This window comes from Anolis sagrei, chromosome 5 (assembly GCF_037176765.1).
Source record: "Anolis sagrei isolate rAnoSag1 chromosome 5, rAnoSag1.mat, whole genome shotgun sequence".
NCBI lineage: Eukaryota > Metazoa > Chordata > Lepidosauria > Squamata > Dactyloidae > Anolis > Anolis sagrei.
The window spans coordinates 149,100,979-149,115,771 of NC_090025.1; the positions used below are offsets into that span (position 1 = coordinate 149,100,979).

At 39.6% G+C, this 14,793-nt stretch overlaps 2 protein-coding genes across 13 annotated transcripts in view; one reads left to right on the plus strand and one right to left on the minus strand.

Moving 5' to 3' along the window:
* The window catches only part of ACSS3 (acyl-CoA synthetase short chain family member 3), a 64,241-nt gene extending 60,110 nt beyond the window's left edge, over positions 1-4,131 (plus strand). For all 3 annotated transcript variants that reach the window (XM_060777391.2, XM_060777390.2, XM_060777392.2), the window contains one exon: positions 3,870-4,131. The gene's annotated coding sequence lies outside the window, so the exon portion shown is untranslated. The remainder of the gene's footprint in view (positions 1-3,869) is intronic.
* Positions 1-14,793, minus strand: part of PPFIA2 (PTPRF interacting protein alpha 2) — a 285,512-nt gene that overhangs the window by 3,888 nt on the left and 266,831 nt on the right. For all 10 annotated transcript variants that reach the window (XM_060777389.2, XM_060777385.2, XM_060777383.2 and 7 more), the window contains 7 exons: positions 8,658-8,687; positions 6,387-6,562; positions 6,024-6,121; positions 5,054-5,229; positions 4,888-4,956; positions 4,017-4,176; positions 1,729-1,826 (listed from right to left, as the gene is read on the minus strand). In XM_060777389.2, the coding sequence (XP_060633372.1) occupies positions 1,768-1,826; positions 4,017-4,176; positions 4,888-4,956; positions 5,054-5,229; positions 6,024-6,121; positions 6,387-6,562; positions 8,658-8,687 (768 nt within the window). In that variant the 3' untranslated portion in view covers positions 1,729-1,767. The remainder of the gene's footprint in view (positions 1-1,728; positions 1,827-4,016; positions 4,177-4,887; positions 4,957-5,053; positions 5,230-6,023; positions 6,122-6,386; positions 6,563-8,657; positions 8,688-14,793) is intronic.

The following is a 14,793-nucleotide window of genomic DNA, read 5'->3' on the forward strand; positions in this document are numbered from 1 at the left end:
TGAGAAGAAATCATGGTGAAAAACAAAACTGCTATGAATCCTGTGTTCTCAGAAATTGGATGGACAAAAGCAATCACTCTAACAAAGGTTGTGTGGAAACTCAGGCATTTGGAGAAAGAAAGGAAATGAGTTTAGAGGGAATGCATCACAGAGGCAGAACCATTTCCATAACTATTTAAACTGCAAGAGAAAATTCTCCATTGCCTTTTAAAGATGCTGTGGGGAGCTGTGATAGCATCTTTAACTCCTTTAGGAAAACCTGAGATATGCAAAATATCTGCTTTATGGATTGATTGATTGATTTATTTTATGTCAAAAGCATTGCACAAATAAATTAGTTTAAAAATGATCAAATAAAGGGATCACAGGCAGCTAAATAATTTTAGACCAAAAATGGGCAACTGCGACTGCATTGTCTGTAGCTTTAAACAGTTCTTCCTCTATGCGTGAGGCAGGGCATTGTGGGCAAGCATACAGATGCTGAGTTGTTTGTTCTGCTCCACAGTCGCAAAAGGCGGAGGATCCTTCTAGGTAGTGCCATTTTGCTAGGTTATCTTTTGATCTGCCAACTTCACTTCTGAGTCTGTTCAGAAACTTCCAAGTTGTCCATTCTTGGTTTGCCCCTGGAGGAAGACCTTCTTGGGCGCCATCCAGTTGGAATTGCCTGATTTTGCTGCCCACAGGGATATTCTTGCTGTTGCTGGAGGAACATTTAGAGGAGTGGTGGTTCTCATGAAATTTTTCCATGATTTAAGTCTACTGGGAGGAGGCTGATAGCCATTCAGTGGGTGGCTTTCACAGTGCTTTTTGGATTATTTGTTAACTTGAAATCCTGATCAGAGGTAGCCAAATTCATTTAACTCTCTGCTTAAATTAGCAGTTGAAGTTGCTGGAATAAAATAGAATAATTAGCACCATTTGAGTTGCTATGCTGAAATGTTAATGTGATTCCGGAATGCCAGCAATATTGTGTGAATAGACAGGTTTTAACATTTACTGCCTCCAACCAGCTCCCACTATAAATTATAAAATAAAGTTTAGAGCTCTAACATATCCTACAAATCAGTTGTGCTAGACCTGGTCATAGAGGTGGCAAATGTGTGGGTGCAGCTGTACTGCTTTGGACTGCCGATAAGGGCTCATGTTCCATTGTAGATTTTAAAAGTCTAAGAAGTTGCAGGCTTTGTCAAAAATTCTCAGCGGGCTGAAGATTTCCCAGTTGTTTTAGTTTCCATACAAAATTATTCATCTTCCTTAACAGAAACATGATGAATAGTAGAACATCCTTAAAACACTGAAGTGTTAGACATTTAACCTTTGGTAAACCTGTAGAAATTGAAGCAGTGCACTTTTCATGCATGTTGCAAATGGTTGCATGGAATTCAGCTATGAATTTTATGGGCTTTTGCGTAAACTAAAATGTGCCATTTCTATGCTTGATGTGAACAGTTCCAAATTGGTAGGGACAGCATTTCTCTACGCCCGTTTCACATTGATTCTATCAGCTCCTTGAATGAAGTCTTCAAATATTCCCCAATGGGAGTTTATACATATGTATGGAGGCATATTTGCTTTTGGAAGTGGTGTAGATCACAGGACTTTATCACCACAAGAAGACTTAGTCTTAAAAATCACAAAGTTCCCCGCCTTTCAGCAGAATCTGTCACTACCTGATGTACATTAGATGTTCGTTATACAGTCTCCCAATTTTCATCTTTGAATACTTACATTAGTTCAGCTCAAAGTTCTTTTTCCATGCTAGTCTTGTCAGCATGAATATGTGCGAACTGTAGAACTGTCTAACCTCTGCAACCGTGCCGAAGCAACTGAAATTACACATCAAAACATCAGTAAGTGTCTTGCAACCTGGACTCGGAGAAGCCTCCTTAATTAACTTTCCCCAGTATAGGTTTTCTGATAAAATATGTAGCTTACTGAGATATTTTAATACCTAAGCTTATTTAATATTAATTACCTGCTCCTCTTTTATATGCTGATATGCTAAAATAGTAATACATACAGTATTATTCAATCTTAAATATGAACAAACGGGTGAGTGCCAGCATGGTGCGGTGCATTGAAATACAGTATCACTCTGGAGACAAGGGTACAAATCTCCACTCGACTAGAGTAACCCACTGGGTGATGTTGGACAAGTCATATTCTAAAGAAGGCAGAGGCAAAATCTTGCCAAAAACCCCAGGATAGTTGTGCTTGTGCATTTGGGTCCCTAAAAGTTAGAAACAACTTGAAGGCATGTAATCTAACAAGTGAGGGGGATTGGGTTTTTTTCTTGGTTCTCTCTCCACTCTGAGTCAAACAATATACAATGTGTAGTGAGAGGTGGTGGCAGTAATCCTTTTATATGCTAACCATCATCTACACAAACGTCCAGAATTCAAAGGAGTCCATGGACACATGGGCCAGATTCCCTTGCCCCATGCCTTAGAACAAATCTGGAACAAGACCATTCAGGCATGTTCAACATATGGCTGTCAGACTGTTACAGCCACCCATAGACATCTAATGGGGTTGAAGGTAGGGACATGTTTGTTTAAATTATTCATTCACACAAAGGGTTATCCCCCCAACCCCATCCCCATTGACACACCATATAATTTTTGATGGAGGGAGCAAGCTAGTACAACACACTTTTGGATCTTTGTGACATCTGTGCAAAGATCCTACAGGATATTACTGAAGTGTGTGCGCTGCTCTGGCTGGTGCTTCTCCTTGTCTGCCTGCACTCTTCTGCAATCCACTACATGGCTGAGCCAGGGGACTGAGAAAAGGGTGAGCTTGGCCTTCATATGGTGGGAATTCAGTTCTCAAGTCTAGTTGGAGGATTGAGAAAAAAATGAAAGATTCTCCTCACCAGGGTTTTCAGACACTCAAGAATTTTCTCTCTCATTTCTTGTTGAGTTGTTGAATATTTTCCATTGCTAGTTGAAGGTAGGGCAGGCATATTACTCTGATGGGGAAGGAAGATGTTTTCTGGCTCCCAACCATGGCACTGGTGTGTGGAGTCAGAGCTTTTCAATATCTGATGTTGTGGTACACTTCTGGAAAGGGTGGTGTGTATCTCCTATAGCCCAGTTCATTGAATTTTTTAGAATGCATGTATTAACCACAACAACTAAAACATGGTAAAACCAAAACAAAGTGGTGTTTTTGTGACATGTAATACATAGATACATATAAATGTTTAGATAGAGCAGTGGTTCTCAACTTGTGGGTCCCCAAATATTTTGGCCTTCAGTTTCCAGAAATCCTAACAGCTGGTAAACTGGCTGGGATTACTGGGAATTGTAGGCCAAAACACTTGGGGACCCACAGGTTGAGTTGATTGTGCTTTCCATCCATGAAGGCAAGGGGGTTGGACTAGATGGTCTGTAGAAGTCCCTTCCAGCACTATTATTACTATTAATATTATTAAGACTGGATGGCCATCATCTGTTGCAGGTGCTTTGATTGTGCTTTCCCTCCATGAAGGCAGAAGGGGTTAGATGGCTTTTAGAGGTCCCTTACAACTCTAGGATTCTATGAAAGAAGTCTTAGTCACCCTGAGCCAAACATGAGCCAAGAGTATGGGATGCTGCACCTGAAAAGGCCAATGCCATTTTAGGCTGCATCAATAGGAGAAGCCTGAGAGAAAGCAAAAGGGAACTGATATGACACTTTCCCACCCTCGGCTTATACTCGAGTCAATGCGTTTTCCCAGTTTTGTGGTAAAATTAGGTGCCTCGGCTTATATTCGGGTCAGCTTATACTCGAGTATATACGGTATTCTTCTGTATTTTCCCCAGCTCCTAAAAAAGATATTTGCTGTCTATACCTATTATGACTTAATTTAATGTGCTTTCTTCCAGATATTATCTTCCAGATATTAACTCCCAGTGTGCAAATATTTTTACATGAAATGAAACCAGAAACTAAGCTGGATTTGCTATACAAAACTGAAAGGTTCTCTTGTACTGAGCAATGGAACTTTTGTTTTCAAAGTGTTAATGTCATACCATCAGTTGCCATTTTCCGTGACTGTCCTGATGTTGTAGTTAACCTGAATCCAGCTGGCAGTGTTTCTGAAGAACCAGGCATCATGCTGATCCCATGGACTTCACGTGGAGGAAATTGTCTTCGCCAGGAAGAACCGCGCCTATAATTCTTGTCATCACTCTGTTGATGCACAAGTGTTTGGATTTTACTAAAACAGACAACTGTTACAAACTCTAACAAGGCCACCAAAGTAGGCAAATGCTGACTGGAATGTTGTGGGGGAATCTACAATTGCCCATTGCTAATCTAGATCATCATTATATTATCATTTTTCTTTCTGTATATTTTTAAAGGCACTGTTTTGCTTGTCAGTAATCCAAGATTCTTATTTCTAGTACTGCTTGCATGTTAGCATTTTCATGTATGCATATGGATGGTTATATGTTGGCTGCCTAGAACTGCTGAAATCACTAACAAAAGGCACTAGAGTATACATAGATTAGCACAAGCAGTCCATTAACATCCGTTTATCGTAAGTTCTCCTTCATCTGTTCCAAATCAGTTTTGCTATATATTCTATTCTACAGTAAAGTTTGGGACCACCATAATGGTTAATTCCATCCCATATATCCTTAGTTTGATAAAACATTTATAGTTAATACTGATAGTATGCCACTCTAGTGAATAAATTATGGACATATTGGGGGGAAAAGATCTGCAGTCCCATGTGAAGACATATAATTGTTTTGGAAGCGTCAAGTTTACTAACTGTGAGCATTTTAATACTTTTTCCATACTACAGGCACATCTTTTCTAATGCAAATTGTTAATAGTCAGCACTTATTGTTATTTGCTGTTCAGAACCTGATATGTATGAGTAATGCTACTTACTTCATCAAGTCGCCTATCTGTTCCTAGTGCCAACAGGTTGTTGTATTCTCTTTCGAGGATCTGTCGTGCCTAATATTAACCAAATCAAACAACAAAAGTAAATAAATGAACAAAATGGACAAAAAATCTGCAGGGATTAATTACAATAACTTGTTAATCTGCCTACCTGTGTATTCTGTGTTGGAATCTGCAATAATAAAGCTAAACTGCTATAATCAAAGTTATCATCCAGTCCTATGAGTGATCCATGAACACCACTTTCTAGGACATTGTTTGCATATTCTCGTAGCCCAATTGCTTGTATCCAGCGTATCACCCTGTCATTACTCCACACTAGCACATCTGCAAGAAGAAAGAGAAACATTTCATAATGACTGAACTTTCGGAAGTGTGTGGCTGTAGGGAGATGTAGGAGAATAGTCAGTTCTCTATCACTTTGAGAGACAACACTGTGTAAGAAAAATGGGGTTCCATGTGGGGAAAACATTTACTGCTTATGTAATTAATTCAAACCTTTCCGTGTGGGCCTCTATAATTGCAATGAGAGGAATGCAGTGGCATTGCAATCTATACCCTGATTTAATCCACAAAATAGCCACATAACTAGTGAGAATTATGGGGGAACTATACTAACTGTCCTACTGGATTATTTGTTCCATTTTAGAGTGTAAAATACCAGCATGTTTATGGCCTAAACTCTCAGTTACATTTTGTCTTCCCTGTTAATTGGCCATAGGCCAACAAGATGATATGTCTCAGGAAATAGGTTAAACAAATGCAAACGATTTATTAACAGGTGCAGTGAATCAACAAATCAAACATCTCAACCAAAAACATAAACAGGGAAGGAGAAAGGGTGAAACCTTATGTTTTATTGATACTGTCTAATATCGTTTGCACTGAAAATACCTTTAGTCTGACTCCTGAGGCTTAAAGGGAGAGAGTTTCAGCCATTGCAGAGGCCTTCCAGAAACCATCCACTTAATATAATTTGTTTTAGCAATCTCATTTGGAATGATATCTGAGAACACTTGTACATCATACTCAGGTGTTGAACCTACAAGGATGCTGAATCCAACAGAGGGAAATTTCAGAAAATAAGCAACAGAAGACAAAATCTGTTAGCAATGCCTTACCTTTTATTTCATGCTGACTTGCTTCTCTTCTCCTTTCAAGCTCTTTTCTGTCATAATTCAGCTTCTTTAAACACATGATTCCATACTGCAGACTTGTTCTGTTATTTAAGAAAAATAAGACATTACTCAGCAGGTAAAAATAAAACAATTTTGAAAATAAGAAAAGTTTTGCCTAACATGTTTCATAAAGATTGAATATTTTCTATCTTGGTATTAACATGAAACAAAAGAAAGAACAATGAACAAGTGTGTGCGTGTATGTACACATGCATATCTCTTTCAAAAACAGTATTTAGATTTAAACATTTGGCTTCATAATTTTAGCATTTTGTCTTACGCTATAAATATACAATGCTAGCATACCGATGAAAACTGTCCACCATTTTTAAGTGAACACGGAGATCCTTTTTTGTCAAGTGGTCTAACATCCTTGCATCTACCAAGCACTCCATAAAGTAACTTCTATATTGCGGTAATCCCAGGCTGGGAAGCCATTCATTACCAATCCATTCATGGTTCATGTCACCATAAGCCAGAGTCTGTTTGGGGAGAAAAAAAAGCAAAATATAACTTCTGGCATCAAATATAACAATAAAAACAAACTTGGTTCTCTTAATTTTTATGATCCCTCACTTATATTATATAATATCCTTTATGTAATGTCTATGAAGAGAACAGTTCCAATCAATGTCTAATTTAACAAATGACAAGGAACTGGAATGAAAATACATTATAAACACATTATATGGAGAGATCTTTTGTCATGGACAGAAACACATTGTGTGAACAGAGATAAGACTGGTGGCAAAACCTCCAAGAAAAATACTGCCAAAGTACACTCAGTAGTTGCATCCAATGTAACACCAACTGAGAAACTGACATTCAAGTAACTACTGCACAAGAGCCAATAAAAAGCAAATCCAGTTTGCATGAGCATATAATGAAAGCTGTAACAATTTGTGAAAATGATAGTGCAAGGGCTGCACATTCATTAATATAAGTAGAATTGAAATATCAGATTTAGTACTTACATAAGAACAAAATCCAGTTTTAAAAGGTGATAGAAGTTTTGTGTAAAAGGATTGCAGGCTGGAAAAGTATTTATAGTTGGTCTCTCTGTAGCTGATTGATTTTGGAGACTGGCTTTCAGATATATAGTAATATAGGCATGTTGAAAATTTTAATTACAGATTAGAGCCAAACCCAGACAAAAGGAAAAGGCACAGTAAAAGCTGAAGTGTCCCCTGGGTTTCTAAGTAAAGTTATGAGCTGTTGAGCTGCCCAATCTCACTGCTTGAAACTAGATAGTACTTAAAATTACTATTCCTGCTACACCAAGCCTTCTCATTCTAATTATTGCAATTATTGGCATAATGCAATGCTATTCCATAATCTAGCACTAAAGTTGCATGCTACAAGTTGCTTCTGGTCACTTCTGTGTGACACATTGAAGACATCTGCCCTTTTGCTTTGCTATTCTGCTGCTGAGTACGCATACCCAGTATGGAACACACATTTCACTATGCTAAAACAGTGGATATGGCTCTTAATAAGACATGCCACATTATCACAGGATGTCTATGTCCTACACCACTGGAGAAATTATACTGTTTAGCTGGTATTGCACCACCTGACATCTGCCGGGAAGTAGCAGCCAATAATGAAAGGACCAAGGCAGCGACATCTCCGGCCCATCCCCTGTTCAGATATCAGCCAGCATGCCAACGCCTTAAATCAAGAAATAGTTTTCTAAGATCTGCAGAGATGCTCGAAGGAGCACCACAGCAAGAGAGTCCAAAAGCGGCTGACTAAAACCCGGAACCTCAATCCATGGCTGATACCGGATGAGAGACAGAAGGCTGGGAGACTTGGAAGGTGCTGAACAGACTGTCCTCTGGCACCATGAAATGCAGAGCTAACCTTAAGAAATGGGGCTACAAAGTGGAGTCCACAACATGTGAGTGTGGTGAAGAGCAAACCACCACAGACTACCTATTACAATGTAGTCTGTGCCCTGCCACATGCACAATGGAGGACCTTCTCACAGTGACACCAGGGGCACTACAAGTGGCCAGTCACTGGTCAAAGGGCATTTAATATAAAGCCAAAATTTTAAACTTTGTGCTTTCTAAATACATTACAACTGTACCCTCGGTTCACTTCTGATATGATAAATAAATAAATCTAGCACTAAGAATAAGTTAAGTCAATCTGGAGAATTTAATTCTATGTTAACTGCCACTGTGGTAGGGAAAAAATATCCGACCACATTCTCCAAAAGTCAATGGAGTCACATCACTGGACTGTGTCTTTTAAAACTACTTGTAGAGAATTTTTTTGGCAGGGGGAGAGAGTGACGAAGGTGATTGTGGAGCAGTAGCTCCAAGCTATGTGTGTTAATGAAACAGACAGGTCTCAGTGCCTGTTAATCCATGAAGTCGTGGGGAAATTCTGGCAGAGCCTAAGATATAACTAAAAGGATAAAGCCATTTATTCTTTAAAACATATAAATTTCTCATTTTAAGAAAGCATATTAAATCAAGCACTGTATTCACAACTGGCATATCCATAGAACAAGACACTTCACTATAGTTATATACACTAGAAAAGTGTTAAATTGGGAAAGAGTCATACCTGAGCCCAACTGCCTTCCTCGTTCTCTTTCTGGAATATAGAACACAAAAAATACAGTATGAAGAAAACAGCATTACTCAAAATTCAGGATAAAACTAGATAGAAAAGGAAATATCTTATAATCTTGTTTGTCTTTGAACAATGATATTTCCTCAGAGTTACGCTATGCAGGAATCAGGCTCTTTCAAAGTAAACAAACAATTACCCTTTAATGACCAAGCAGAAAAGAAAGCATACAAAATGGGTCTCCTTGTGGAGAGAAAAAGCAGGGTATAAATAAACATAAACTTAATAATAATGTGTAATACACAGATGAAGACAATCAGATGCAATAGTGGAGGAAAAACCTCTTCTAAAAACTAGAGTGCATTCTGAGCCTCAGTTTCATTCAGAAAGGTAACAGAATCCACCTACAAGGGTGTAATTGTTAAATAAGGTATGCCATTAATAAAACCGGGCAGATTTTAAGAAGTGTACCTTACTCCACATACATTTTCCTTCTTGGTTAATCTAACCCATGAAACAGGGACATGCAGGGCCCTGGCAGAACTGTTCCAAATGCCATTGCTGTTGTCTGCCTTCAAGTCACTTCTGATTTATAGACACCATAATGCAATCTTATAACAGGGCTTTGAGAGGCAATTTTTGTTCAAAGAGGACTTGCCATTACCGTTCTCGGATGTCAAGAGAGTGTGACTTGTCTAAGGCCACCCTAGAGCTGAGGGGATTGTGAACCTTGGTTTTCCAGAGTTTTAGTCAAACACTCAAATTACTCCTCCAGTAGTTCAACTCTCAGGCCAGCTTACCAGCTATTAGAAATTGTGGGAACTGAAGTCTAAAACATCTGGAGGAACAAAGATTGGGAACCACTGCACTACATAATGACTCTGAATTTTAAAATATATAAAAGTCCGAGTATGTATGTATGTCACAAAGGCTCCTACGTGGTCTGGTGGATCTGGACCAAACTTGGCATATATACCCTTCATTATCCAACTTAAAAGAATGGAAGACTTGCAACTGAAAAAAAAACCCCAACATCCAGAAAAAGAATAAAGTGGATTGGCTGCAGCTAGGTGAAGTGACCCTTTGTCACTTCACCTAGCTGCAGAATACCTTCATGAAAGCTGGAAAGTTAAATAGGCTCTGTGTGTCTGTCTATATATGTTGTGTGTCTATGGCATTGAATGTTTGCCATGTATAAGTACATTGTAATCCACCCTGAGTCCCCTGCATGGTGAGAAAGGCGGAATATAAATACTGTAAGTAAATAAATTTGTCATGTGACTGGGAAATAAAGGGAGTGAAGTAGATTGTCTGTTGCTAGATTATGTATATAGGGTAAGAGAGGGAGGAATGACTGAAAGAAAAAAGGAAGAGAAGGAAGGAAGGGGGAGAAAATGAAAATAAAGGAAAGGGGAAGAGCAAGGAAGGGAGAAGGAAGAGAAAGAGGAAGAAAAAGGAAAGGAAGAAGAGGAAAGGGCATGAGCGGATGGGAGGAAAGAAAGAAAAAGAAGAGAATGGAAGGGGGAAAAGAAGGGACAAAGGAAGGAAAGAAGGAATGAAGGAAGAACAGGGAGGAGGTGTATGAGGGAAAGCAAGGGAAGAAGGAAAGAAAGGAAGAAAAGAGAGAGAGGGAGAAATTGAGTGGAAAGGAGAAAGGAAAAAAAGAACCATAAAGAGAGCCTGCTACTTAGAGTTGCCAGAATGTTGCCATGATAACATTGTGATGTAGGCCTTCTCAAAGCTGGAGAAGGGAGAAAGCAGACAGGTAATTGCTCCTCTGACACCTGGGCAATGCCAGGTATATATGCTAGTTCTTTTATACATGCTTTGTCTATTATGCTAACCAGGTACATAGAACATTTTATATAGTAACAGTTTGAAGTCTAGAAAATGTTTAAACAAGATAAAGTTACACTAGAATAAGTAAAAAAATACATTGGAGAGGTAGATTGCTGACAAAATTGAACAATTCCCTGTAGAAGCACGTCCCTCTGTACGCAATGTGATTTTTTACCAGTTAAATGTGTGTAAAATTAAATGCTTTAAAAACATTTTTGTATTCGGTTTTTTTAAAAAGAACTTTGTTCACATAGCTCAAGTTATTTTGTTGGCACTGTCTATTCAGTTTGATAGACTAGGAATAATGCTCTGTAGTGCTACATATCAATTTCATCTGGCATCATGGACATGGACATTGATAACTGTGTGCACTGACATTATCATGTCCTTGTATTTCCAATACAATAAGCCTGCCTTATGGCTTGGAGCTCAGAGAGGCATGTAATACAACTCCCCCTCCATCTGATCTTAGAGGTCTGATGGCTGACTGTCTTTATGAAAACATGGGTCTCAGAGGACAGCTTCTTTATATTTCATCATTACCGTTTTACGTGGCCTTGACAAGACATTGAACACAGACTCCTTAGGAAGGCATGGTATTATATAGCCTATGCCCTGGATCAACAAAGACCTGTCAAAATTTATAAACGCAGGAAGCAACAAAATAATCAATTTGGGTTTCAGGAAACAAATACAGGAGTGTCAGACTAAGCAAAAAATATAATGGAGTCTCTTGATATTTTTAGTATCAATATTATTAAAATACAGTCCATGTATTTTTTCACAGTGAATTTTCTTAGAAAACCCATCCCAGAAGATTGTTCTCAAAGATTTTAGATATCATCATGAAGTTCCCAAATTTATTTGTGTCTGTTTTTCTTGCGGACATTTTCATGGCATAAATGAACTGTCTCACTTTATTGCATTTATAGAAAATTCTTGTTCAACCAAAACTTGTGAGCAATTGCTTTTTCAAAACCAATTATTTTGCAGCAAGATTCAGACTACTTGCATACTGGCTGTTTTATAAGATTTTATATACCTGTTTTATAAGATTTATATATACCCAGATGTCAGAGGGGCTGCTGCCTGTCTGCTTTCTCTCTTTTTCACTTTGTTTCTATGCATTTTTAGGTGGAACTTCAGCCAAATTAGGGGTGTGTGTATATGTGTGTGTGTGTGTGTGTGTGTGTGTGTGTGTGTGTGTATATATATATATATATATATATATATATATATATAGAGAGAGAGAGAGAGAGAGAGGGATAGTAGGCTTGTTTGATCCAAAAAAAATGGTTCAAAACTTGTTTCAGATGGCGGTTCGGATCAAAAGTCAATTCCAATTTTCACAGAGAAAAATGTTCAAAACTTTTCGAAACTTTCGAGACTTACGAATCCTTCGGTAATGGTTTCAAAGTGTTATTTCCTGTTTTTTTAAACACTAATCTATATTTGCACAAAATAGAAAATTTTCTCAATAAAGATGATTTTTTAAAAAAGTGTAATTTCCTGTTTCACTGGGTTGTCTTTACTTTGAAAGTAGTTGTTTTACTCCAGAAGCGGCAGGGGGAGGAGAGCAAAGGGAATAAATCCATCCACTCTGGTTTAAACCACTTCTCTCACTTAAGACTGAATGGGAGAGAAAGGAAAGGAAGGGAATCCACCCACACTGGTTTAAACCACTTCTCTGGAGGGAAAAGAAAGGAAGGGAATCCATTCACACTGTTTAAACTTCTTCTCTCACTTAAGACTGATGCGGGAGGGAAAGGAAAGGATGAGAATCCATCCACACTGGTTTGAACCACTTCTCTGGAGGGAAAGGAAAGGAAGGGAATTCATCCACACTGTTTAAACTTCTTCTCTCACTTAAGACTAATGTGAGAGGGAAAGGAAATGAAGGGAATTCATCCATACTGGATTAAACTGCTTCTCTCGCTTAAGACTGATGCTGGAGGGAAAGGAAGCGAAGGAAATCCATCCACACTGGTTTAAATCACTTCTCTCGCTTAAGACTGACATGGGAGGGAAAGGAAGGGAATCCATCCACACTGGTTTAAACCGCTTCTCTCACTTAAGACTGACGCAGGAGGGAATGGAAGTGAAGGAAATCCATCCACACTGGTTTAAACCACTTCTCTCATTTAAGACTGACACGGGAGGGAAAGGAAAGGGAGGGAATCCATCCACTCTGGTTTAAAACGCTTCTCTGGCTTGAACCGAGGCCAGGGAACAGAAGCAGGGGAAAAGCTGAATCATTTCTGACTCACTTACTGATTCGTAAGAGAAATGGCGGAAAAAGCTTCGGAAGGGCAAAGGGACTTCTGGTTTCCTTAAAAACTTCGAAATTGCTTCAAAAAGGAACTCTTTCCAAATTTATTCTGAACTAGCTGTGCCCTGCCACGCGTTGCTGTGGCCTATAGTAAAACTTATCAAAGTTGAGGTAGATATCTGGACTATTATGAAAGAGAGGTACCTACCTATTCCTTCCCCCTTTCTCTCCTTTCTTCCTTCTCTACCTCTTTCTTTCTTTCCTTCTTTCACTACTTGGTTTCATCCTTCTCTCTTTCCTTCATTCCCTCCCCCTTTCTTCCTTTGCCTTTCTTCCCTCCCTGTTTGCTTCCTTCTTTCGCTTTTTATTTCCTTTTATTTCACCACCATCATAACAATAACAATAATGCAATGCATTGCCTCTGGGACCTGACACCTCTCCCATTCCTCCTAAAAGGGTCTCATAGGAATAATAGCATCATAATAATCATAGAAATAACAACCTTTACCCGCCACGCATTGCTGTGACCAACCTTCCCTCTTTCTCTCCTTCTTTCCCTCCTTCCTTCCTTCCCTCCCATCTTTCCTTCTCCTCTTCCTTCTCTACCTCATTCCTTCCCCCTTTTTCTTTCTCTTCTGGCCTCTTTCCTTCCTTCTCTCTTTCCTTCTTTCCTTCCCTCCCTCTTTCTCTACATCTTCCCCCTTCCTTCATTCCCTCTTTCCTTCCTTCATTCCCTTTTTTCTTTCCTTCTCTCCTTCCTTCCTTCCCCCTTTTTCTTTCTCTTCTGGTCTCTTTTCTTCCTTCTCTCTTTCCTTCTTTCCTTCCCTCCCTCTTTCTCTACATCTTCCCCCTTCCTTCACTCCCTCTTTCCTTCTTTCATTCCCTTTTTTCTTTCCTTCTCTCCTTCCTTCCTTCCCCCTTTTTCTTTCCCTCCCTGTCTCTCATTTCTTCCTTCTCTACCTCTTTCCTTCCTTCCCCCTTTTTCTTTCTCTTCTGCTGTCTCTCTTTTCTTTCCTTCCATCTTTCCTTTTCTTTCCTTTTCTTCTTCCTTCTTTCTCTAACTTTCCTTCCTTCCCCCTTTTCTTTATCTCCCTTTCTCTTTCTTCCTTCTTTCCTTCCTTCCTGTCTTTCCTGGATTTTGACAGGGCGGGAAGGGGTGCGGTGGGGTTTGGAGGTGGCGTGAAGTAAAAGGAGGTAAGATTGGGGCAGGCGAGTGATGGAGCGTGAGGTTGTGTGTGTGTGTGCGGCAGCGGGGGGAGTGATGGAGCGTGGGGTTGCGTGTGTGTGTGCGGCAGCGGGGGGAGTGATGGAGCGTGGGGTTGCGTGTGTGTGTGCGGCGGGGGGAGTGATGGAGCGTGGGGTTGTGTGTGTGCGTGCGGCGGGGGGGGGGGTGTGTGCGGGAAGCGGCGCGGCGGGGCTTGGAGTGGGCATGGCTTCCGCAGAGGGAACTGTGTGCGCGCGCCAGGGAACTTGCGGCTGGGCACCAATGCGCATGCTCAGTTGTTTTGCCGTTTTGTGAGTGTGTTGTTGTGTTGTTTTTCATTTTGAGTAGATATGTTTGTACCTTATGGGTTGTGTTATGGGCATGGCAATTTTGGTTAAGTTTCGTTGGGGGGTTTGTGAGTTTTGTTGATTTGCCATTTTGTGAGTGTGTTGTTGTGTTGTTTTTCATTTTGAGTAGATATGTTTGTACCTTGTGGGTTGTGTTATGGGCATGGCAATTTTGGTTAAGTTTCGTTGGGGTTTTTTGAGTTTTGTTGTTTTGCCGTTTTGTGAGTGTGTTGTTGTGTTGTTTTTCATTTTGAGTAGATATGTTTGTACCTTGTGGGTTGTGTTATGGGCATGGCAATTTTGGTTAAGTTTCGTTGGTTTTTTTTAGTTTTGTTGTTTTGCCGTTTTGTGAGTGTGTTGTTGTGTTGTTTTTCATTTTGAGTAGATATGTTTGTACCTTGTGGGTTGTGTTATGGGCATGGCAATTTTGGTTAAGTTTCGTTGGAGTTTTTTGAGTTTTGTTGTTTTGCC